We start from the raw sequence: 23,652 nt of genomic DNA, 5'->3' as shown, positions 1-23,652 counted from the left end.
TGAGGAGGGTAGCATAGGAGGTTATGCTCCCTCTCAGTTCTCAGCCCTTTATCGGGCAGCTTCCAGTTTTAAGAAATTATTCCTCCTACCTAGGTGCTAAATCCTGGTTGTTCCTATGCTTCTAAAGGACTACATCTAAATTAAAGCTCTACTCACTCTGCCTTTGTTATGGGTCTGAGTGTGTTTAGTACTTTCCCTCAGACTAGTGCCTGAGGACAATAGGAACCCTGCTCACAAAGCATTCTTGTCCTATGCTGCTCAACTTTCTGCTCTTTTTAAAAATCAATAAAAACTTCGTTTCCCTTCCTTTTTCTCTCACCCAGAATTCCATTCTTTCTGAAAATCTTTGACTATGGATTTTATAGCACAAAATGCAAAGTCCAAGTCTCCTCACACCTGCTCTAATTTTGACCCTCATCAAAACGCTGACCTTTGCCCGCCACAAAAAAGGAACCAGCCTGGACAGCCTATCCATATAAACCTAGAATAGCATTTTGGACCTGGGAAAGCCTTTAGAGATTATCTAGCCCTGCCTACCTCATTGGGAAGATGAGGAAATTAAGGCCGAAGGAAGAGAATTTGATTTTTTTCTATGAGTAGAGCCAGGAGAACCCTGCTGGGAAAGGAGACTCTCCCATTTTCTGTGTCTCCATTTTGTTTCCACCTTCTGCCTTCTCTTCTCCATGTATGAGGCCACAGCCTGTTCCCTTCCTGTTGCCCTCAGATAGCCAAATCTGCCTTTGCTCAAAGGTCCCAACTGCCCAATGACCCTCTTAATAAGAAGCCTTGGGCCTGTCCCTCGGTGTCTCAGCTCTAATTCATCAGCTTCCAAGCTGTTTGTTTCTGTATGTTTCTCTCATATCTTAACTTTCACTGGATAGCAATACTCTTGTCTCCCAGTCTCATCAGCTCTGAGATGAGAAAAGACAGTGCTAGATTTAACAGAATCCTATAAAGCTTCCTAATATCAACAGCTTTTTTCCTCTGACCTCCCCCTCTTCTGTGTTGCAGTGTTCCCTGTCCAGCTTCATTGCAATGATGCTATTTTTATACATTTTACATTGGGTGCAGACTGACTATCATATATGTGAATCACCTGGTTACAGACCATTTCCATGACTGGTTCAAATATATCAATGAGCAATAAGACAAGAGAGCAATGCCTGCATTGTGTAGGGATATTACCTGGTTTAGATGTGTTGTTAGGTGAAAGAAGTCTCAAGGGCTGTGTTTGCCCTTGAGGAACCTAAACTCCAAGCTTAACTCATTCCATTCTCAAATTCTTTACACATCATAACATGTCAGAGGTTGACAAGGCCTGCTTTGTCTTCCAAATATTGCCTTCCTAGGGCTAATTCAATTATTGTTTCCAAGCAAAGTTCCCCATGCTATCCCTTCCCTCTTCCCCCCATCCCCCCCCAAAAAACACTAGAGGAATGGATAAGGGAAATGCTATGCATGTTTTGGAAAATTCATTCAATAGTTTTAATAATATCATGTGATTTTTTTTTCCTTTCTGGAAAAGTAACTTGCCCTAATGGACAGGAATCTGGATTTAAAGTGAGGATACTTGGGTTCAAATCCCATTTTGATATTTGTTATTTGTGTGATCCTGATTAAATCACCTAACTTCTCTGGGTCTGTTTCCTCATCTGTAAATGAGAATGTTAGAAGGAAAATTACTGGGTCAAGGATTCGTAGGTTAATAAATGAAAAACCAGAATTCATTCTCAAAGTCCCTGACCCCAATCCGGTATTCTTTCCACTAAACCACACTATCTTTCTTTTCTGTTGAGGAGAGCTCCCAGATTAAAAAATAAAGGTAAAACATTAAAAAAAAAAAACCAACTTCCCAGTCTTCCCAGGGATGTGATGGTAAATGTTTAACAACTGACTCTCTTGGGGGTGGGAAAAAAGGACAGGAAAAGGAAATTTCTGTGAGGTTCCTTCCAACTCTAAAACTGGGATTCTGAGTTTTCTATATCAATATAGCAGTTTTACATAGTCACAACATGGAATGAAACCATTTCATACACAAAATTCTCTTCAGTTAGAAAGGAATAAGGTAGCACCTCCACTACTGCATCACATCCCCACACTCAACATCCAATGAAATTGGGATTAAAGATTTTGACCATTGAATTCCAAGATCAAAGCCTGTAAACTACATCTGAAAAGCAGTGTAATGCAATGTCAAGAGTGTTGGCTTTGTAGGAAGAGGACTGGGGTTTGAATATCAGCTCTGCTACACACTGCCTAGATAATCTTAGACAAGTCGTTTAATCTCTAGGGACCTCAGTTCCTCATCCACAAAGAAGTGGGCTGACCTGGATGATTTCTGAGGTTCTTTGTAGATCTAAATCTGAGTTTAAATGTCTCATAGTTTATCCATCTCAGGGTCAAATCAAGTCCCTTAGGCACCAGTATATGCTTCCTCACTGGTCCCCAAATATGCCATTCTCATTCCCAGTTCTAAGTTTTGCTCATACTGTTTTCTTTGCCAGGAGTTTTTTTCCTCTGTCCAAAAATCCTGTCCTTGACATAGCCTTCACAGCTTGGAAGCTGATGAATTAGGGCTGAGACACTGAGGGACAGGCCCAAGGCTTCTTAATAAGGGGATCACTGAGCAGTTGGGATGTTTGAACAAAGGCAGATTTGGCATCTGAGGACGGTAGGGCCTCATACATGGAGAAGAGAAGGCAGAAGGTGGGAACAGTATTGAGACACAGAAAATGGGAGAGTCTCCTTTCCCACCAGGGTTCTACTCCTGGCTCTGCTCATACATTGCTAGGTTACCTTTGGAATAGTTATCCTTTCTTCAAGGTCCAACTCAAGCCTGATTTCATCTAGGAGGCGTTTTCTGACCACCTTCAGTTCAGAGTCATTCAACAAACATTAATTAACAGTTGCTATGTGCAGGGCTCTGTTCTAGGCACTAGGTGAGATACAAAGTTGAATAAGACATGGTCCCTGATCTCAAGTCCAGTAAAAGTCCTAACATATGGACACCAGTACTTAAGAAATAAATTAGAGGGTCAGCTAGGTGGAGCAGTGGCTAGAGCACCAGCCCTGGAGTCAGGAGGACCAGAGTTCAAATCCAGCCTCAGACACTTGACACTTACTAGCCCTGTGACTCTGGGCAAGTCACTTAACCTCAATTGCCTGGGGTAGGGGGAAAGAACAAAATAAATTAGAAAGTGATAATAGCATTGGGGAGGTTTGGATAAAGTACTGTTAGTGACTGGAGGAATGAGTTATCAGGTAAAGCTTTATGGAGGAGGTGGCATCTGAGCTGTGCCATGGAGGATAAGATCATGACAATTTCTACTTTTGTGGAAAAAGTGTAGCAGAAAAACAAAGAAGGAAGGAAAATTATTTAAATAATTTTGTAAGAACTGGACATTTTTCCAATAATGAAAGTGTAAGTACTGCTCCTTTTCTTTTTTGGACATTTGATTTGCCAAAAAAAGGGCAGGAAAAGGAAATTTCTGTGAGAAAAACAGCTTGAGATAGTGTTGGGAATGTGAGAAAAGTGGTGGCTCAGTTAAATGTGTTAAGGGAATTTTTTTGAAAGCAGCCCAGAAACAAAATCACTGACTGAAGGCATAGGGTAGCCACAGTGTATTAGCTACATCTCATTTACATATGACCATTTTCAGTGTTTTGAAGGTTATAACTGAGAAATTAACCATTTGGGGATGATGGGAAAATTGTATGCTGTTGGTTTGTGTTACACCTGCTAGAATTCTGGATTTGGGGTTTCTCAGCCTGGACACCACTAATGAGGGTCTAACCTGAGAGGTTAAAGAATGAGAAGATGAGAAGCTCAGAATGGGAAGAAGACACAGTTAAGGGGGAAACAGCAAAGAAGAGGCTACTCTGTTATTTAGAAGCAAAGCAAAGCCGAGGACAAAGCTACTTGAGCAGGTTCTGGGAGCTGTTTTGATTGGAGGACGCTCTGAAGCTGCTGGGAGCTCATTGGACAAAGTAGAATTCCTCCTGCTGTGTGAAGTTAGAAAGGCTTGTCTGGCCTCAGTCAGCTTTCAAAACTGTAGATGGCACTAAAGAGCAATATAGACTGGGCTAGCTAGCCTCGTAGAAGGAAACTTGATAGGGTAGAAAAAACGCTAGAGTATGGAGGAGGGAGGAAGCAGGGCTCTGTGTCAGCTCTGTGTTGCTGCGGACTAGTTGTGGTTCCTTGGGCAAGTCATTAATCCTCCCTGGGCCTCAGTTACATCTTCAGCAAAATAAATGGGTTGGATAAGGGTGTAAGCTGAGCCCGAACCATGCTATGGAAGTATGCTAACCGTGCTTAAGGTTCAGAAATGGAATGAAATTAATCATACCCTAATGCCTCTAACAGTTAAACAAGGAGGTTTACTTAGCATAGAAAGAATATTCAGTAAGGATAAAGCAATGATTCAGTTGGGCCAAGCTTCCCTGACGCTGTGTTTGGCCATGCTGGTCTGGTCATCAGAAGACTGAAGGAGGAGCTGCTGAATTCCCATAGGCTGGCTTTTGTTCTTATGCAGCCAGAAAACTAGTTCAAGCCTTATTCCCCTGAACCAATTAGGTCTTGGGGTAGTTGTAATACCTTTTAAGGAAAAACTAGACTAGCTTTCATGAGGTGGATTACGAGGGTGATATTGTCCCAATCACAGAACAGATGATCTCTAAGTTCTCTACCAGGTCAAACATTCTACTATTTTATTTCTAATATTACTTTCAACCATTTTAAGATTTCTTAGGAGAGAGAAACAACCCAGAGAACCAAAAAATCACACAGTCCACCAAAAGGAATGGGTTCTAACATTAAAAGAATTAGTTACATGTAACACCTTTAACACGTTCACTACAATTTTATGAAGTACCCACTGGTTAAAAGGCATGATGTTTGACCTTGAGGAATTAAAAACGGAATGAGGAATAGTCCCTGATCTCAGAGAGTTTCTGATCTTGGAAGAAAGATTTCACTAACCTATTCAAAGTGCTTTGGAAATTGTAAAGTTCTATAAAATGGGAACTTTTTCTTTTTATGTAGATTATGCGATGAGATAATCAGATACAATGCTAGAGGGGACTTTAAAGAGCTATTCCAACTTCCTTGTTTTATTATTATTAATAATAGTAACTGGCATTCATAATACTATATTAAAGTTTACAAAGCACGATGAGTCATCTCATTTGCTCCTTATAAAAACCCTGTGAAGAAGCAGGGTTATCTCCATTTTAGGGATAAGAAAACTGAGGCTAGAAGAAGTCATTTTCTTACGATCACAGTGAGAGTAGAGGGAAAAATAGAATCATAGGATTTTTGAGCTGGAAAGGACTTGCAGAGATTACTTACTCCACCTTTCTCATTTTACAAGAGAGAAACTGAGAAGGCTCAAATAAAGCCTAAAGAATAAAGTTGATCCTGAAAGATCTTGGATTAGGTTCATTGTTTTGGTGCTATGGGGGAAGTGCACCTGTAGCTGGAAAGATGATAGGAGACCTTGTATAATTAAAAGAAGAAAGACAAAGCCCTGTAGAAGTGAATGAAGCCAAAGTTGACTCCACTGCCTAGAATTACTCTTGTTGGCTCATTTCCCAGGGGATTTCATTTTACAAACCTATGGAAGGTGAAAAGGGCTCAGTTATCTACCTCTTAATGTATTACACAAACTAAGTAACCTTAAAGGTGGAGTGTTTCCCAGATATTAAGAATCAAAAGGAACCAATGTTACAGTGGAAAATTTGGAACTAGGCCTCATGTTGATTGAACCAAAGATTTAGGTTAAAAAAAAAAACTCTCAGAAAAAGGGCAAGTATTAGTGTCCCCTTCCGGCAGAGAAAGAAACCAGGGAACTAGAGAGGTAAAGTCACTTTCACAAGGTCATAGAGTTAGTGGAACAGCTGGCACTAGAACCCAAATTTTTTAACTCAGTTCAATGCTTTTTTCATTAGACCACAAAAGAGCCAATAACCAAAGTTTCTGAAAAAGCTTATTCGTTTCCTCCTTTTTACCTAGTTCTTTTATTATCTATAGGCCTGTCTGTGTGGCTCTCAAGCTTAAATGCTGTCATATTTAGGGGAAGTTAGAATGACATGCTTGAAGGGATTTTGGATTTGGAGTCAAGAGGCCAAGGGTTCCTAGTTCTGACACTATCTATGTGACCTTGGGAGAGATAGTTAGCTGTCCTCAGCATTTGTGTCTTCCTCTATTGAATAAGGATGATCAGATTTCTGTTGTGAGCAAATTGGTTTAACCAGCCCATGCAACAGAAATGTGAGCTGTTACCATTGCATCCTAAATGGAAGATAGATCAGTTGCCATATGGCAATTTTTATTCTTCTACACACTGACCCAAAGGAAACCCTGACCCATTTCAGAATGGGTCCTAGACCCAGACTATTTCAGAGATGTCACAATTTTATTAGAAATTCCCAGATGCTAATTCCTGAGGCTCTTTTGACAAAGATGATAGAATCAAAGGACTACATATTGAGGGAGTATGGTGTAACAGGACTGGGAAACTGGAAGAATAGAATCCTATCTTAGATATTTGCTATCTGCATGGCCCTTGGCAGAGGTCACTTAACATTTCTGTGCATAAATTTATGTATTAAATAATGAAGTCAGATAGAGGTGCCTGCAAAAAAAGAGGGCTGGACTTCATGGCTCCTAAGGGCCTTTCTAGCTCTAAATCCATGGCCTTGTGCACTTTGGTTTTTGAGCCTCAGTTTCCTCAATTGTAAAATAGAGATAATACCTATAGAACTCACTTCACAGGGTAGTCATGAAGGTTTCATTAGGCTGATAATGTATGTAAAATGCCTTGCATTTGCAAGGTTTATTATTATTATTATTACTATCATTATTAGCTTAAAGGGGTCTTCAATATATCAATTGGCAAGTATTTATTAAACGACCATTATAAATACCCATTATTCAATCTTGGTCAAGATGTGATCTTTCCATGTCTGACGGACCCTACCTAGAAGTGAAATAATGAAGACAGATTGATATAGCATCTACTGAGTATCGCAGAGGCTAGTGTGGTGACCATTATCCTTAAACAATATTTGCTAAGTACCCACTTACAGATGAAATGTGTTGGATAGAATGATTACGTGAGCAAGTCAGAAATACCTGAACCTTGGCCATAAGATGTTCAGAAATATATAGAAGGCACCAAGTGTCTCTGAAGAGATATGGTCTAATGAAATCAGGTGTGACAGCATGTGGCTTTCTTCTTTTCATTTTAGAAGATAGGGAACAAAGAATGAAGATAGAGAAGACAGAGGTTAGGTCTGGGGTGACTGTTACAGTAGAGCTAGAAGGAGACTTTGAGATGACTTAGTCCACTCTGTTACTTGCTGGTTGCATGATTATGGCCAAGTCACCAGGGCTTCTTTGGGCTTCATTTTCCACATCTGTGAAACGTAGCTGCTCTGTGTCTTGTGGAGTCGTTGTAGGGAGAATGCTTTGTAGACCTTAGGGGTTACATAAAGGAGAGTTACTACTATCTTTTCACGTTTTTATAGCAGACAGTCTAAAGCTGCTTAGTACTGATACCTTTACTTAATACATTTCAGTAGCATGTAAAGTCCTTGAAGGCTTTTGTTTCAGTCTGTGGACCTCCAGTGCCTAGCATAATGTCTCACAGATACTTGTCACTTAATGAATATTTGTTGGCTTGATGTAACTTGAATTGAATCAGAAAGCAGCAGTAAAGAGAAATAATTGTGGGGCAGTACAAGGAAGAACAATTAGTATTGTCCAATAGTGGGGTCAGTTGCCCTACCAGATAGGGAGATCCTTGTCACTAGATAGATCAAGCTGAGGCCTGTAGGGATTTCCTGGATTGTCTGGGAGAGATACAATTGGATTAGATGACCTACAGAGTTCTTTACTATTCTTCAGACCTCATGATTCTGGCAAGCCTCCTTCTTTAGAGGAGCCATATCACTTAGTCCATAAAATCCTCTGTAGTAGCACAGTGCAACTCAATTTGTATGTACTTACTACTCTCCATGCAAGGAGTCCCTGGAAGTGAGAGAATAAGCAGTCTAGAACAGTGGTTCTTAAAGTATGGTCTGTGTAATGTGTAAGATATTTTCAATTCACTATACAGACATAGTAATTACGTCTATACATCAGATGTGTATTTATAGTCAACATTAAGCAGTTGGCATACTGAAGAGCTCTCTAAATACTTAACACCTTTCCTTCTCCTTGGGAAGTCATGAGACCAAGAGACCTCAAGTTTTGAGATCAAAACTCAGCTTTGCTGAGCTTGATCTTGGAGTTTATATTGCCAGTCCCTTTGGGTGAAATGGTGGCAGGATGAATTGAGTAAACGAGCTGGAGTCGGAGAAGCTGAACAATCAATTCATCAACCAATCAAGTATTTATTAAGCAATTCCTATGTGTAAAGCATTATATTAGGTGATTCCTTCTCAACATGAGCTTACATTCTAATAGGTGAGACAATAAGTACATAGAAAAATATATACAACATGAGTATAAAGTGAACAAATACAAAAACACATACCAAAACAACAAGGTCATTTGAGAAGGAAAGCCCTAATGTTTGGAAGAACCAGGAATTCATGCAGAAAATGGTACCTGATTTGGAACTTCAAGGAAGAGAGGAATTCCATGAGGAGGAAGTAAGGAGAGAGTGCATTCCAGGCATGGGGACAGCTAAGGATCGAGTGGGGAGATGGAATGTTGTGATGAGGAAGACCAGTCTGGCTAGATTGCAGACTGTAAGCTAAACAGAGATGTTCATACTTTACCCCAGAGGCACTGGAGTTGGTTCAGTAGAAGAGTCACATAGTCCAATCTGTGCTTAAGGAAAGTTACTTTTGCAGCAGTGTAAAGGATGGACGGGGGTGGGGAGAGATTTAAGGCAAGGAGAAGGTGATGAGGGCCTGAAGTAAGGTGGTAGTTGTGTAGGTAGAGAGAAGGGGTTAAATATAAAAGATGTTGTAAAGGTAGAAATGACAAGATTTGACAACTGATTGGTTAGGTGGGATGAGGGACAGTGGGGCATCCAGAACAAACTCAGATTGCCAAACTGAGATACTGGAAGGGTGATGGTGCCTTCAGCAGAAATAGAGAGGTCTGCAAGAGGGTAGGTAGGGTTGGGGGAAAAAACCAAGTTCACTTTGAGACATATTGAATCCCAAGTTGAAACCTCTAAAAGACAATGGGAGTGAAACTCAGAGGAGAAACGGGGACTGGATACAGAGACATGGAACTCATCTGCATAGAGATGATAATTAAAACCTTAGGAGCCAGTGAGGATACCAAGAAAGAAAGTAGATAAGGAGAAGAGAACTCAGGACAAAGTTCTGGACAGATTTGTGGCTCCTCCTGAAACAATACAAAATCCATATCTTTAATAACAGATCTTGGTACCTGCAGAAATTCATTTGGGGAGAAAAGGGAAGGATCAAAGGAAACTACCCCCTCGGTGAAGGTGTCAAGAGACAAAAGGACACAGCAAGACCACTCTGATTGTTAGTCACCTGATTTTGTGGCCACAATTCCGCTGTTTTGTAGCTCCTTATTTTATTTTTCATTTTTCACTTTTAAAAATTTTTTCCTTATTTTAACTAATCACCCTTGCTAAACTTAGTTGTTTCTAAGATACAGGAGTGCTAGTGTCAGTCAGTGCCTTCTAGATTTGGAGGCTCTGTGACAAAATCCCAATCCTTTTGCCCTAGTTATATTTCTGTTAATACTCTTGTTTTCAGTTCAAAGTAATTTTTATAAACTTCAAAATGTTGTTACAAATTCTCTGAATACCAGTCATATTTCAAATATAAATTTAAAACATATTAAAGTGAAATACAAATGATTTTTGATTACTGTCTTTTTAGACTTCCTAAATTTTCACATCATCTAGAATGAAATATATAAAGGCTATATTGATCAGCCAATAAACATTTATTAAGCACCTACTATGTGTCAGGCGCTGGGCTAAGCACTGGGGGATATATAAAGAGGTAAAAGACAAGTCCCTATTCTCAAGGACCTTACAATCTACATGAAATAAAAGGAGAAAAATGAAAGCCTAATCCTATTAGCAGGGGTGGCTTTGAGACAGTACAATTTTCAGGGGAATTAAAAAAAGTCCACCTGCCCTAAACTACCTCCTTCTTGGGATTCCCCTCCAAGCAAACCTAAAATCCCCCACCATTTAAAGCTAGAGTGGCTGGGGCCTGAGACATAGGCCTGAGATGGGTGTGTCCCAGAATACCAACTCTGGCTACTACTTGTTTTGGGAAGGCACTGATGGTTTTTCAACTCATTCAGCCTAGACCTCCTCCCTCAAAGAGTATGGAGTTTCCATTCTAAAACCATTGGCTGCTGGAGGGAAAATGTTGTCAAGATCCAATCTAAATAATCATCCTAATTTTACATAAGAGGATTTGGAGGATCAGAATCAAGAAATGGCTCACCCAAAGTCACACATAGTTAGTAGCAAAATTGGAAGTTTTCTGATTGCAAATCTAAAACGCCTCCCATTACACCACAATTTACCTACCCCGTAGAGTGGGAAGTACATAGGGCTTATAATCGGAGGATCTGAACTCAAATTGGAGTTCTGCTACTAAGTCACAGCATATCTTTTCGAAAGGCACTTAGCCTCAAAGTGCCTCAGTTCTCTCTTCTGGTAAATTAGGGATGTGGGTTAGATGACCTAGATGGTAGAGTGAATAGAACAATGGATTTTGGGAGAATCTAAGTTTAAATTTTACCTCAGACCTTTAAAACCTACCTTACCTAACTTGCTAGTTACCGGACCTTAGGCAAAAATCTCTCTCAGCCGGTTTTCTTATCTATAAAATGGAGATAATAATAGCACTTACCTCTAGGGTTGTAGTGAGGATAAGTTGAGATAACATATACAAAATGTGCTTCAAAACTTTAAGTGCTATAGGAATGCTTTTTGTTGTTGTTCAGTCTCAGCTGACTCTAGGCGACCCCATTTGGGATTTTCTTGGCAAAGATACTGGAGTGATTTGCCATTTCCTTCTCTAGCTCATTTTGCAGATGAGGAAACTGATGCAAACCTTGCCCAGGGTCACACAGCTAGTATCTGAGGTAAAATTTGAACTCAGGTCTTCCTGACTCCAGGTCTGGTGCTCTCTATCCGCAATGTCACCTAGCTGCCCTAGATCTTATATGAATGCTAGCTATTATAAAACCCTATGATCTCAGTTGCCACTGCTTCCCTAAACAGATGAGAATGGGGCTGGGGAGGCCTGAGCTCAGCATTCCTACCAGGCCAGCTTCAAGGAAGGGTGGGGCTGCTTTGTCTGAGCCTGTGGATTGCCAGGTGTGGCCACCATTAAAGGTAAGTCCATCCCTGGGGTGGAGGTGGGGGTGACAGGCAGGGGCAAATTACCATATATGTGTCTCTTTTTTTTTGCCCCAATATAGAACGTATATTTACTGACCACAAAGAAAATTACAATGGAAATCTAGCCTTGAAGAGGTAAAGATTTAAAAAGACAATTCAAAGTGAGCACGGAGAAAAGCAGTTGCTAAAACCACTGTATTTTTTGTTGGGGGGAGGAGGGGATAGCAGGACCAGAGCATTCTTCTGAGTGGAGAACTAGAATTGTAGAAAATCCCACCACTGGCACTAATCTGCACTTGAAGGCTAGCTCTTATCTTAAACATTTACCCGAGGCACTGGGAGGTTGAGTGATTAGCTCCGGGTCACACTTCAATAGATTGGACTTGAACCCAGGCCTCAAAGAGTACTCAGAGACTAGACTTTCTAGTCCTTAGGCCAGCCCGCCTCTCTGGGGAGTGGTTAGGAAAACAGACTTAGAATTTGCAGATCATTCGATCCAATCCTTCTTATAAGGAAGCTGAGTCTTTCAGTTAAGTGTTCAAGGTCACACAGGTGGCTAGTCAGAGCCAGGATTCTAACCCAGGCCCTCTATCGCTAATTCGATGTGTTTCCACGACACCCTTCAGGTGACATTGGAGAAAGCACGGCTGGACAGTTAGTTGCCCCAATTCATAGGGCAAGAGGTGGCTAAGGAATAAGAGGCTCTGGTTGGGGAGAGTGAAGAGGAGGGGTGGAGGGAGGCCGAGCTCTGACCCTGGTAGAAGACCACTTCTGGCCCTCAGAAGTAGAAGGGGCCTAAGGGACTAAGCTCCTCCCCCTTGCCCCTCCCCTCCCCGCACTAGGTGGGGCGGGGCGAGCGGCGGCCCCTCCCTCGCCGCCGTGCCGGGTTGCTGGGGAGCTAGCTGTTCAGTGCGCTCGTTAACCAGCAGCTGCCCCACGCTGCTCCCTCCTCTTCGGGATACCTGGGGCAGGAGGCGAGTGGGAGAGCCGGGAGGCAGGTCCGCAATCTCCTGCGGGAACTAGGAGAATCCCGGGGTGGGGTCAGGGTAGCGCAGCGCCACGAACCCAGAGACCTGCGGCGAGGGGCGAAGAGCCCAGGTGCTGGGAGAGCTGAGACGAGTGGAGCTCGGGACCCGCAGAGAAGAGCGGGGCGCAGCTGCCCTCTCCTCCGGCCAGACAGTGAGGATGGAAGGCGCCCGCTCGCCCTGTGAGTACCGCACTCGTGCGCCCCCTCCCTCCTCCTCTTCCCCTCCCTTTCGCTCCGTTCTTTTCTCCTTCCTTCCCTCTTAGCTCCTCTCCTCCAGCTCTCTGCCTTTGTGTGGGTTTTGCTGCAGCCCCCTCCCCACCCACGGGCCCCAGCGCCCTCCTCCGTCCGTCAGTCCCTCCGCCCTCCTTTGTGGAGCCACCCGCAGCCGCCGCAACCGCCCTTGAGCCCGGCCGGCCGTCGCCGCAGCCTCTGCCTCGTTGTCTCCGAGAGGACGCACCTCCGCCAGTCTGCCCCCGTGGGGCTTGGGCTCCAGTCCCGGCTTTGGGGCGCATCCAGAAGGGGGAGCTGCCCCTTTGGGTTGCCCTGACCTGTTCCCGGTAGGCCGGGCTCCATCGACGCCCCCCGCCGCGCGCGGGCGCTCAGCTTTGTGTCTCCAGCTCCCCCGCCCCCTCTTCCCCACCCCTTTTTTCCTTGGGCTTTGCTCTGCTCTTGGAGCTCTCTCTGCGGCCGCGACTCCCTCGAGGCTCCCGGTGAGGAGCCACAGCGTGGGTGGGAGTGGGCTGGGGTGTGGGGGTACTGTCTGGTAGTCCTCCCCTGCCCCCCCCCCGTCGGCGGGCAGCCTGCCTGCTTGCGCCTGGGCGCTAAGGGGCTGCGTCAAAGAGCGCGCCGCCGCCGCCGCAGGTGACAGGCTGGGCTGGGAAGTTCTCCCATCCCCCTTCCGTTCTCACCCTTTCCTTCTCTGCGCCCTGCAGAGATGGACCGCGATGCCGCCAGGAGAGACCACCCCGGAACACTGATGGAAACCCGGACTGAGGCCGGCGGTGACGCTCAGCCAGGGGGCAGCGGCGGCAACGTGGACGGTGAGGAGCCCTCGGCTGCAGCAGATCCCAGTGCCCATCCCCAATCGGAGAAGATGCCGGAGCCCAGCATGAATGTGGCGGCTGCAGCAGCACCAGCAGCGCCCAAGGGCAGCCGGGCAGTTCCGAATCGGTGCGTCAGGGACCCCAAGCTAGTGCACCAGCGCTTCCTGCGGCGCAGCGTGGTGGACTCGGACCAGGAGGAGTTGCCCGGTTTGGAGCCCCCGGAGCCCGATCCTTCCCCGCAACCCCCGCAGCCCCTGCGCAAGGTCCTGCTGCTCTCCAAGACGCGCCGGCTCATTGCGGAGCGGGCTAAGGGCGGAGGGGCGCGCGCGGTGCCTGAACTCCCGGGGACCCCACAGCCACCAACAGGCGCCCCGGTCCCCGAGTCTGCCCGAGAAGCGAGCCCAGGCCCCGGCAGCCAGGGGGATGGAGGGGCCGCTGCGAGTGCAGTAGCCTCTTCGGCCGCGGAGAGCAGCCAGGATGTGGAGAAAAAGGAGGCCGCCACGGTGGCGGCCTCTGCGGCCCCGGTAGAGGTGAAGTCTGAACCTGGGTCCACCAAAAAAGAGGAGCCCGAGGAGGAGGAAGACGATGAAGACGACTTGAAAGCGGTGGCAACGTCCCCAGACGGCAGGTTCCTCAAATTTGATATTGAGCTGGGTCGGGGCTCCTTCAAGACAGTCTACAAGGGGCTGGACACCGAGACCTGGGTGGAAGTGGCCTGGTGTGAACTTCAGGTAATCATTTCTTACTTTGCCTAGTGTGGTGGACCAACCCCATTTCTCCCCAACCCCACCCCTTCCGGCTTCACCCCTCTCCGCTACCCCAATCCCTCCCTAGGGCCATTGCTTGTGCATCTCACAGCCTGAGGCCTGCTTTGATCATTCTATGGGTTAACTGCAGAGCTTCCTTAAAACCACCTGCACTTTCCCATTCCTTGACATTTGTGAGAAGCTTTGTGCGTTTGGGGTGGTGGGAAGGGACCCGTTAATGCATTTACATAACTTTAGTCCATTGTTATCTCTGTAGACCCCTTTTCTTTATGGATCTTTAGGCCATGGCTTCGGTTTCTGCCTGTACTATGTAGTTTTCTTGTCATAGGAGTTACTGAATGACTAGTCAGTCGATGGGGAGGAGAGTGCCACCTGCCATATTAAACTAGAAACTTCTGGGGTTTTAGCAAGGGTAGTGGCATCAGTCTTTGTTTTGTTTTTTTTTTAAAAAAAACTAAAATGCTGGAATTTTAACTGTTAGTGTGGTTTGAAAGGATGCCTCCAATCCTATTTGGAATGCCCATCCAAAGAAGTTTGTCACAAATTATTTAGCTTTGGGGAACTAGGTTGCAAATATATAATCCTAAATTCCTAATGTTTTTATTTCCTTGGAGTAGTCAGTGAAGTATAACATGGTAATTGGATGATGGCGTAAAGGCCATTGGTTCCTTAAATGGATTCATGAATTGTTGAAGCTCTTGAAACAAAATCATAGGAAATGTAAGTTTAAAAGTAAGGGCCATCCCCAGGCATGAATTTTTAATAAGTTCGCCACACATTGGCTGTGCCTGCTCAGTATGCTACAGGATTATATAAACGGCAACGTAGGATCCACTTAAAGGACAGTTTTTGGAAGCCTTGGGGTCCAGTTGTCTAAATCTCTATTTTATCAGTGCCTAATAGGAAAAAACTGCAGCAGTCAGCCATTCAGGGTTTTCCTAGTCTAATTACCCCTGGGATTTTTGTAAACTATTATTTGAACTGGGATCTAGACCCCAGTGACACCGAGGCAAAAACTTCAAGAGTGAATTCCAGGTCTGATGCAATGTCCAAGTAAGACAGTCCTTAGTGCCATCTAGGCTCATTTTTGATAGCCTTGTAGACTACCACTTGGGTACCAGAAATATGATTCAGCTATACTATGTCAGTCCCCATGTCATCTAGGTATGTTCCTGGAGAAAACCTAGATGTAATTGGGGAAGTCTGTCTAATTCAATTACAATGAGGTTCCAGGGCTTGGGTCTTTCTGTAGAAATTCAGAGTATAGTTTAGTTCTTTCCCTGTCACACATTTTTTCAGGTGATTTTTTTTTCTTTTCTCAATACAAATTAATGAAATTCTGTCTGCTAGGGTTGGGGGTAGGGTGGGAATTAGCTCTATCTGTTCTACCTTAGCTTGTGTGTACTGCTGAGTTTGGCAGCTGCAGAGCCAGCAACTTGGAAGCTAGTCAGGGAAAAAAGACAAGTCAGGAAGGTCGAAGTGTTGAGGAACCCGAAGCCCACGGCAGCCACTCACCAGTTCAGTAAGCAGTGAATCTGATTGGATAAGAAGAGAGGCCAGAAAAGAAAAACTTGAGGAAGGAGAAGCAAGAGGGTCTTTGCAGAAGAGCTTGTATCATTTTAATGCTAGTGATTTCTGAATTGTTATTGCTTTTTTTCTTCACCTTCCCCCCGAACTTTTCCATGACTGCCAAATAGCTTGGCATTGTGCTGTACATAGAGCAGGTACTCAGTCGATTGAGGCTTTATTTTGTAGGTTATAAAACAGGCCTGGGTTCAGGAAGGATAAGGTTCAAAAGATGAAATGCACGCAACTAAAGGAGACAGTTAATTCCCTTTTTAAAGAAACTTTTAACAAAAGGTAGCCAGCCATATTTTTGGAAGTCTAAAGGATGACGATAGGTGATTTAGAGGTCATAAGGCCAGTGCCCTCATTTTACAGATGAGCAAACTGAAAGCCAGAGGCTTAAAGTCACACTGGTAGTAAGAGACCTTAAGGCTGTCTGGTCAGACTCCTCTCAGAGTCATTAAGTGATCTGGCCAAAGTCACACAGGTAACAACAGTTGGCATTGTTCAGAGGCTAGGTCTTCTGATTCCAAATCCACCCTGCTTTGCACTGTGTAGACAGCGATGCTTCCCCTTAAAGCAGAAAGGTAAGCGAAATGAAGTTTTAGGGTCATTTTCTGATGAAGGAAGGGTGCCCTAGGATTCTTTTTTTTTTCTTTTTATTGTGAACTTAAGAGCCAACACCTAGGATTCTTGATAGGTGGAAAGGCAATAGAGTGGTAGTATAGATCATAAAATATTTCTGTGCCTGCCAGATGCTGTGTGGAATAAAATCTGAGGTATAGTGGTTGCCCTCTGGTAGCTTAGAGATTTAAAACGGGGGGAAATGGCATGTTAGAAAAACATAGACATGCCAACAAAAACCACTCTGCCATATACGGTGGCTTGGATTAATGCCAGATGAGAGGTATGCACAGGAAGTTTTGTAGGAATCGAAAGAAGAGGGAGAGTTCAGTTCTGCTGGGCTGGTCAGGGAAAATTTTTTGTGGAGGAGGTGGAATTGGAGTGGGGCCTTGATGGAGTATAAGGGGGGTGAGAGAGGATTTTGTATTTGGTCCAGGAGATGATAGGGAGCCACTGGAGTCTGAGTAGAGGGGTGGATGTGATCAGACCTGCCCTTTAGGAAAATCACTTTATCTGCTCGATGGAGGATAGATTGAGGGGAGGAAAGCCAAGGCAGGCAACAGGCTGTTGCAGTAGTCTGGGTATGAGGTGATGAGGGCCTGCACCAGAGGGGTAGCAGTGTCAGAAAAAAAGGAAGGGAGGGGTGTCTTGGAGAGATGCTGCAAAAGTAAAATTGACAGACCTTGGAAACAGATTTGGGGGTGGAGGATGGAGAGATTCATGAGTAGATAAGATCTTTTTGAGTGGAGCAGAGGAAAGGTTTGCTTAGGGGAGTAGTAGATAAGACTGGAAAGGCCAGATCATTGGAGGGCTTTGAATGTCAACTTAAGGCATTTTGACTTTGTCCTGTTTGGCAGTGGGAAAGTGAGGAAAGGAATGACATGATGAAAGCAGTATTTTAGGGGTATGAACCTGGCAACACATCACAATGAACTGGAGGGAAATTTGAGGCACAGGGAGTTCATTTGAGAGTTTTTTGGAATTTGATGAAGCTGTTAAGAGTGTTGGCAGTGGGAGTAGGAAACAGGACAGATGAGAGCAACATTGTGAAAGAAGACTCAAAAGGACTTAGTAGAGAAAAGAGAGTCAAAGATGTCTTCAAAAGACCCAAGAAACCAAGCAAATAAGAGTCATGGCTGACTAGAATAGGGAAGTTAGGAGAAAAACTTGCTTTTGAAGGAAAGATGAACTCATTTTGGAATATGATAAGTATGAGGTGATAGAAGAATAATGTGGTGGAGTTGACTTGCAGGAAGTTGGAAATGAGAGATGATCTATGGATTTGGGAGTCATAAGCATAGAAAGTGATAATTGGAGATGAGGAATTTTTTAAAGAAACTATATTAAAACAAATATTTCTAAAATGTATTTATGATCAGTGGTAAATATTGGTAGTAACATTGAGCAGGGTGAAGGTCAAATGGCTACTATAGATATAGTAAAAGACTTTTTTTTCTTTTAAAATTGGATTACAGATAGTCTAGTCTTTCTGCTCATTAAAGTCTTTTGCTTTTATGTAGTTTTTCAGGTTTGGAGATTTTGTTGACTTAAATACAGATCAGGGAGTTCCAGATTCCCTCAGAGCTTTTAATCTTTGGTCCTTCAGAACATTCCCATCTATAATTATTCTCTTCAATTTTTTTCAACCACTCTTAAGTTTCTCATTATCTTTCCCCAAATTGGTAGAGACTTTTGAGAAGTATACAGATTCTTAAACCATAAATGAAGAATGTTTAAATGTATAATATATATGTACTTTATGTGTATATGTAATATATATTCCCCTCAATTCCCTGAATAAGGAAGGAATCATTTTTTGTGCTCAGTTAACACGAATGCAGGTACAATGATACTTTCTTTGTCCTAGGAATAAGTTTTCTATACAATTGAATTTTCCAGATAACTGAATTTAACCTTGTAAGCAGCAACAATGGGAACAAACATTTGTAGGGATATATGGATGTGTGTCTACACACACACAGAGATACATATATGCATATATGTATTTTTTTTATGTATAGATATATTCCCCCCTCTCCTTCTTTTTAAGTACAAGACATTGAATATAATTTAACCCTTTGTTGACATCTCAGGATACTCATGATCAATTTTCTGTTGCATGTATAATGTTTGGTGATGCTTTTGAAAGTCATAGAAGTGGAGAAGGCTGCTAGACCACCCCTAAAGAGTCTTCAGGCTCTTATTGAACGTGTTCTTTAAAGATTCCCTCTCTTCCGTTGTAATTTGTTTTGGCAATGACCTATGGAGAATAGTATTAATTGATTTGCTTTCTTCTTGGCTCTTCACTTATCTCTAGTCTGCTGTACAAGTGGAAACTGTGCATCCATCCTTGTTAGAATTGTGCCAAATATGAGAGAAAATGGGCTGTGATTTAGGGCTTATGGGGACCTACCAAAGAAAAAGGCATGAATTTATGAATTTTTGTGTATGATCTCTCTTTTGGCTACTTACGGACTTTTTTTTTTCCTTTTTTTTCTTTTTGGCTTGCTTCCTGGTTCTCCCTTGTGAAAAAGATAGTTGTAGCACAAGTGAACTCTGGCTAAAGTGAAATGTTATTCTAGAAAGAAATGACAACTAATCTTGAAATAGGGCCAGCAGTGGAAGCTTAACACCCCCCCCCAGAAAAAAGAGGTCACACCTGTATTCTGTAATCATGTACTTGGTTGGCAGTGTGTTGTAGTAGCTCAAGTAGGATCTGGTGTCAGAAAGATCTGGGTTCCAATCCTAACTTAGACACTTACTAGCTGTACGATCCTAAGAAAGTCACTTAACCTTTCTGAGCCTCAGTTTCCTCATGGATTGGACTCAATGGCCCCTGAGGTCCCTAGCAGTTCTGAATCTGTGATGCTGTAACCAGTCTCTTCCATACCTTCTTCAGTTACTTAAAACTCCATTTCTCAAACTTGAATGTATACCTCCAGCTCCCTTTACCTCTTCCTTCACCTTCCTTCTTCTTTCCTTTTTACTCACCTACTGACTTCAGACAAGAGTAGTATTGTGGAGAGACCATAGGCCTTCAAGTCAAGTCCTCGAGTTGAATGTCATCTCTGGCACATATTAACTGTGTAACTTTGGGCAAATCAAATTATGTAAGTGAAATAAGGCTGATGATGCTGGCTCTACTTGTATCCTAGAGTTGTTATTAGAGTTTATTCTTTTTCGATGCATGAGAAAAGCCGTGATTCTTTTAAAAAATGATTATTATTGTAATGGGAATTCCTTCCATCAAAGCATATCACATGGCTAACTTTGATAAACTTAGCTCCTCTCAGCAATGCAAGTATCCAAGACATCTCCAAAAGTCTCATGATGGAAAATGCTATCCACACCCAGAGAAAGAACTGTGGAGTTTGAATGCAGATCAAAGCACACTATTTGTCCTATTTTTTTTCTTTTGTTTTGTTTCTTCTTTCTTATGGTTCCTCATATTGGTTCTAATTCTTCTTTACAATATGACTAATATGAAAATATGTTTAATAGGAATCTGTATGTAAAGCCTGTGTCAGATTGCACCTAGTCTTGGGGAGCGAGGTGGACAGGGAAGGGAAGAAAATTTAGAACTCAAAAGCTTATTGAAGTGATTGTTGAAAACTAAAAAATAAATACATTAATTAAAATTTAAAAAAAAGCATATCACAAACCCTGTAGCCCTCGGGAGATAGTTTCAGGAGTTGCTTTGGCCAAAATATTAATCATCTAGTGGCCAGTCTTCTGTTCCTGAGCTTCTCCAAACTTAGTATGTTGGTTCCTCAGATGACAGACACACTGTCTGTTGCCAGGCTTGTACTAAAGGACTTTCCAGCTTAGGTAGGACTTGGCAAAACTTGTGTCATGCTGGCATGGCCTTGGAGATCCCAGGGTCACCTCTGAGCATTAGATGAAGACTTTAGCAGGGATGAGTGGTTTTATAATAATAATAATTATTATTATCATTATTATTTATTAGTAATTGCTACTGTAACTTCTGATCTGTCGTATGATTAAAGGAGTGGTTTCTGGAGCTGTATGCTTCATGACTTCTCTATTCAGATATAACTGGGACCTCCTGACTTTTCTCTCTCTTTCCCTTACTTCAGATGTGGGAATACAGGGGAACAGTCACCCTTTAAGACTGATCTGGGAAAGAAATCTTTCGTGGTGCCCATGATGACATTATTTTGGAACCTGGGTAGCAAGCTTTAAATTACTCAGGGCATTGATGGTTTATTTCAGGTCCTTGCTTACCTTGCATTTGTAGTAACGCTTAAAGTTTGCGGAACCCTTTCCGATGTTTTCTTTGATCCTCGTGTGTTCTTTTAATTTTAAATAGTCATTTATGTGTCACAAGTTTACAAGTCTTATATAACTCATCACCAAACAAGTAAGTGAGGTTTCGAGGACTGCTTGGTTGCATCCCAGTTGCCCATAAAAACAACTCAAATTTTCATTGCTGTCCCATTTTCCTGTTCCTCTAGTTTTGTTTTTTTTCTTTCAGAGCTCTGTGGGATGTCTTTGGCCTTCTGCATGCTTATGCTGTTAATATTTTGTTTGATTTTCACTGATGTTTAGTACCATCTTTGGGTGCATTTAATAAGTCTAGTTCAGCTTCCTTTGCACTCTTTCTCTGCTGTTGGATTAATTTCTTTCTGTCCCACTCACTTACTTTAGTTGCCAGGATGCTCTTTCTCCCTGCTCCCACTGTTACCCTGCTAGTTCAGGCCCCCAGCGTGTAGACAATTGAAATATCCTAACTGATCTCCTTTCTCCAGCCTCTCCTTTGCACTATTGCCAAAGTAATCTTCCTAATGCATAGGTCTGATTAGATCACCAAGGGGAAAAGTTCAGGGAAAAATTCCTGCATATCCAAGCTCCCACTGGGCTGTTCTTGCAACTGTTATCCTTGTGACTGTCCTTTCCCCACAGGGTTCTTCCTCATTTGTCCTCATGCCTCACTCTGTTTATTATCCTTTGTCTCCACTATTGCCTGGGTTGCCATCAGTTCTTGGTCTTTTTCCTATGGGTAATGAGGTATCTTTTCAAGGTGCACTCTTCGGAGGGGAATTTGATTTTTCACCATGATTCTGTGATGACATTGCTTTATGCTGGTTCTCCTCTCTCTTTCCTGCTCTGTCACCTTTGCTGACTTTTTTTCTCTTACCCTAAATGTAGGTATTTCCCAAAGATTCTGTGATTGATTCCCCTTTCTTTCTTCACTTGATTACTTTCCCTGGTGATCTTGTCACTGGTAGATGATACATAGTAGGTGGTATATTGACTTAATTCATTCCTGTAGCTTAAATTGTCTTCCCTATATAGATGCTTTCAAAATTTATGCCTCCAGCGCTGACTTTTCACTTTCCTAATTATCTGCTTGACATATATCTCACCTAGATTTCTACTCACCATCTCAATTTTGACATTTCTAAAACCAAACTGTCTCCCTTTTCTCTGTCCTGCCATGATTCAGTTGCGATTGGCATTTCTAGTCTTATCACTCATACTTCACTGCTTGAACTTTACAATCAAACTGATTCTTTCCCCCAATATGCCTTGGGTCTTCCCAAGAGAAGTACCTCTATTTGTGCTATTTCTTCAACCTGTAACGCTTTTAGTTTTCCCTACTCCCCTTCCATATAAGAATGAAACTAGTGAGTTTGATTAAGCCTGTTATACTGGTGAATTTTCCTTATTTGTGTCTCTTCATGAGTACAGATAATTGAATGATGGTCAAGTAGGAAAACCAATGGAGTGGGAAGTATATATATTATCCCTATATTTGTCATGATACTTGACAAGTTTGCAGGGCTCTTGAGGATGAATTTAATTTAGCAAACATTCATTCATTCATTCATTTATAAGGCCTACATTATGTGTCAGGCATTGGGGTTACAAAGAAGAAAATGGAAGAAAGTTCCTTGCCCTCAAAGAGCTTGCATTCTACTGAGAGGATATACTTGTACACGGATAAGTACATTCTAGACAAGAATGGAAAGAGATGCTACTAACAACTGGAAAGGAAGCTTCTTGGAGGAGGTGGCCCATGAATTAAGGCTTAAAGGAAGGTAAGTGTTCTGAGAGGGAGGTATGAAGAGAGAGTACATTCCAATCTTATAGGGCATAGTTTGTGCAAATGCAAAAAGGCAGAATATGTCACTTTAAGATTGGGGAGCAGCTGCTAGACAAATTTGATTGGAAAGTACACTGATTAAAGGGGAATACTAAGAATTAAAGCAGAAAAGGTAGGTTGGACTCACATTGTGGAGCATTTCGAACACCAAGCTAAGAGGTTGATATGGATCATGGCTTCACTAACCCAAGGTGCTAAGAGTCCCTGACAGAACTCGCCGTATCACCCATTGGGTGTGATTTGCTGGTACTTTTTCTAACCCATGAGTGGTGGTCCTTTGGAAAGGTTATTGAGAAATGAGCCAATGAATGAATTCTTCAAGTTTAGGAATAGAGTTGATTCTCTCAAGTGTATACATCTTCATGAAAATACTTTGGCTTTCTCAACTTGTCCATTATGATTATGTAGTGTTTCATTGTCCTATTTATGCTATCAAGTGTGTGAACTAACAGAGAGAGGTGGGTGAAACTATAGTACTTAGAAAGCAGCTTGTGGTCTGGGAATCCAACAGTGCTAGTCTTGACCATCCCATTCAACCATGGGATCTTGGGCAAGTTGCTTCAGTGCACTCTGTATCAAAGTTTTTGACTTTAAAATGCTAGATTGTTTTCATTTTTCCATTCCAAGATGATATTTATATGTGATGTAGTTGGAAGACCTTGCTGACAACTGGCAGCATCTCCCTCTGTGTTGTATATTTTACTTTGGTTTGCTTTAGGGGATGTTGGGATTAAGCTGGATATGGATCCCAGGATTATGGTTACGTGGTCAGAAAATGCTATCTCTGATGTCCCCTGGCCCTGCTGTACAAGGCCTTTCCTTATCCAACACCCAACTGCTAGTGCCTCCACTCTGATGGCATCTTGTATTTGTAATGTATATATTTATATGCATATCTGTCCTTATCACCCCTGCCTTTCCGTAGAATGTATCATCCTTCAGGGATTTTGTTATTTTCTTTGTATCATTAGCACCTAGCATAGTGCAGTGCTGGGCACTTATACTTGTTGATTGTTTCTTACCCCAACCAAAAAAAATCAGATCATAGAATTTAGGCCTGCACAGGAGTTTAGAGATCATAAAATCCAACTTCCCATTTTAGGGATAGTCATGGATTTTGTCCCCCTCTGGAGGTCTT

General features: G+C 42.7%; 1 protein-coding gene across 1 annotated transcript in view; it reads left to right on the top strand.

Moving 5' to 3' along the window:
* The first annotated feature begins 12,247 nt into the window (after window positions 1–12,247).
* The window catches only part of WNK2 (WNK lysine deficient protein kinase 2), a 227,322-nt gene continuing 215,917 nt past the window's right edge, over window positions 12,248–23,652 (top strand). The window contains 2 exon segments of the mRNA XM_078151684.1: window positions 12,248–12,567; window positions 13,320–14,161. Coding sequence (XP_078007810.1) covers window positions 13,322–14,161 — 840 coding nt within the window. The 5' untranslated portion in view covers window positions 12,248–12,567; window positions 13,320–13,321.

This window comes from Phascolarctos cinereus, unplaced genomic scaffold, assembly GCF_003287225.1.
Source record: "Phascolarctos cinereus isolate Bilbo 61053 unplaced genomic scaffold, phaCin_HiC Scaffold_4;HRSCAF=312, whole genome shotgun sequence".
Taxonomy (NCBI): Eukaryota; Metazoa; Chordata; class Mammalia; order Diprotodontia; family Phascolarctidae; genus Phascolarctos; species Phascolarctos cinereus.
The sequence above is the reverse complement of the archived record's forward strand: the minus strand, read 5'-3'. Positions and strand labels throughout refer to the sequence as shown.